This window comes from Anarrhichthys ocellatus, unplaced genomic scaffold (genome assembly GCF_004355925.1).
Source record: "Anarrhichthys ocellatus isolate YVR2014 unplaced genomic scaffold, GSC_Weel_1.0 scaffold7341, whole genome shotgun sequence".
NCBI classification, from domain to species: domain Eukaryota; kingdom Metazoa; phylum Chordata; class Actinopteri; order Perciformes; family Anarhichadidae; genus Anarrhichthys; species Anarrhichthys ocellatus.
Window position 1 is genome coordinate 1 of NW_022287315.1, and position 2,337 is coordinate 2,337.

Sequence of the window (2,337 nt, forward strand, 5' to 3'; positions counted from 1 at the left end):
ATACATACATACACGCACGCACGCACAGAGGGAGAGGTGAATTGATGTAAGTGATGTTGATTAATCAGCATGTATTTCATTAAGTTCATATTATCACGCTGACCTTGTTTTAGTTCTCCTCTTCCTCTTCCTCACATCTCCTCTTCCTCACCTGCTGACAGCTGCTTTCTCTCAGACACAGTGAACCACCTGAGTCGTTTCCATGGCATTAAGACGAGGACACATCAGGTACCTAAAGGTAAATGGATCAATAACTTCCTGATCAGATCAATAACGTATCAGAGTCAGATGGAGGTATTTCAGCCACCAGGTCAGTCTCTCTTTTATGGAGCCCCTTCTGTACCCGTACGCAGTTCTACCCGTACAGACTCCCTTCCCGTTGGTGTGTGTTTTATCATGTATGACATAGTGTGTAACACGTGTGTTTTTCCAGGTGTGTGAGGTTCAGACGTCTCAGAGTGATGTCAGAGATGGTCAGCACGCCTCTAAAGGAGCCTCTGGAAAGGTGACAGCTGCCCTCTGATTGTCCGAATCTGTTTGTATTCATGTGCTGTCTCTGAACTGTCATAAGTTATGTTGTATTGTGGTTAGTTTGAGTTTACAAGTGTTCCATTGTGTATCAGTGGGTCTGTTGATGTAATAAAGGAGTGTTTGTGTCTCAGGAGCTGTATGATAACGGATACTGCGAGCAGATGATGGAGGATGACGACTCCAGAACGAACCTGATCGTTAACTATCTGCCGCAGAGCATGAGTCAAGACGAACTGCGCAGTCTGTTCAGCAGCGTGGGCGACGTCGAGTCCGCCAAACTCATCAGGGACAAAGTAGCAGGTAACTCTCCCCTTAGTACTTCTGCAGTGCTACTGCTGAACGCCCAAAAGTATGCTCTAGTTCTACAGAGTCTACAAACGCCTAGTACTGCAATACTACACACAGGGCTCCACACAAATTTACAACTATTTGTCGGTATGTGAGGTACTCGGATTCCAATTTTGGGATATTCGTTGTTGGATTTCTTTTGAACCGTTGGGATTCCAGACATGCATAAAACACACCAAACCTTTTGGAAAGTGTTTTATTCATTAACAATTCAAACTGTAGAATAACAGCATCCTTTTTAAATGCAGACCTTTAATTGTTTAAATACCTGGAGGTGACGTGTTGCAGCACTTTGTGTTCATCGCAGCCGGAGAGGAACTCTGTGATGCATAGAGCCAAAACGCTGATTACTACGAAGCTATGGAGTACTACTGCAGTTCTACCGAGCATCAGTACTACTGCAGTACCACTTAACAGACACAATAGTATTGTTGTACTACTTTATCGACTGAGTGCTAATTCATACAAATACCACAGAATTACTGAGGAATAGTATGAGTACAAAGATTGTAACTGAGTCATTCTACTACAGTACTAATATTTCAAGTAAAACTTACTTGGTACACAAAAGGCTCTTTGATAATACTACTTTGAAGTAGTAGTAGTATAAACGGTACTAACTGCAGTTACAGTAGTAGTAGTAGTAGTATTATCAGCAGTAGTACTAGTTTTACTACTATATGCAGTATTTTCTGTGTACTCTCTCCAGCAGCTGTTTTTATTTCTGAAGTTTGTCTTTTTAAATGTTTTTATTGAGGATCAGCTGATTTTAGTTTTTTTTATTTGTTTTGTTTTTATTAAGATCTCATGGTATTTATTTAAAGTACGTTCTGTGATTTTTGTCTGAACTATATCTGAATGTTTTTCTTTTCTGCATTGTTGTAATATTTTTGTTATTTTTCACACCAAGATAAATGACTTCAGTGCGAGTGTTACGCTATTCAATCAGGGCTATATATATATATATATATATATATATATATATATATATATCTCATAATACAGTCAACATATATCTGATCATTGGTATTAAAGGCAGAGAGACTGCAGTGAAGTATTTTCTGCATGAAGATATCGTCCAACCCCAGATTAAATGTTTGTTTTTAATAATTTTACTGAATCCAACGATGTACAAATGTTTAAATTCTGTTTTCACCTGTTTTATTTTATTTTTCAGGCTTTGAAAATGTCTGTAAATGTTTAATAATGAATGTTTGATGATCCTGAACTTTTTTTTTTCTGAACAAGGCGGGAAAACTGTCGACTGACTGTTAAGATTCATATTGTGCAATGATTGTTTACTCTGAGTGAGTGCTCCTGGTCCCAGAGAAAGATCTTCCCAGCATGCATCAGCAGAGCACCACATTCTAATCAACTGAAGCTGCTCCTCTGACCTCTACTTTACACGCCTGCTCTATTTATTCTGTGTCCATCCAACAAGTAAAAACTACATAGAAG

The 2,337-nt window shown here is 38.8% G+C and overlaps 1 protein-coding gene across 1 annotated transcript; it reads left to right on the forward strand.

Moving 5' to 3' along the window:
- Window positions 1-12: 12 nt before the first annotated feature.
- Window positions 13-2,042, forward strand: LOC116380475 (ELAV-like protein 1). Its single transcript, XM_031842388.1, has 3 exons — window positions 13-238; window positions 434-505; window positions 663-2,042. Exons 1-3 carry the CDS (start codon window positions 203-205, stop codon window positions 972-974), a joined length of 420 nt encoding a protein of 139 aa, XP_031698248.1. The 5' UTR covers window positions 13-202; the 3' UTR covers window positions 975-2,042.
- The last annotated feature ends 295 nt before the right edge of the window (window positions 2,043-2,337 follow it).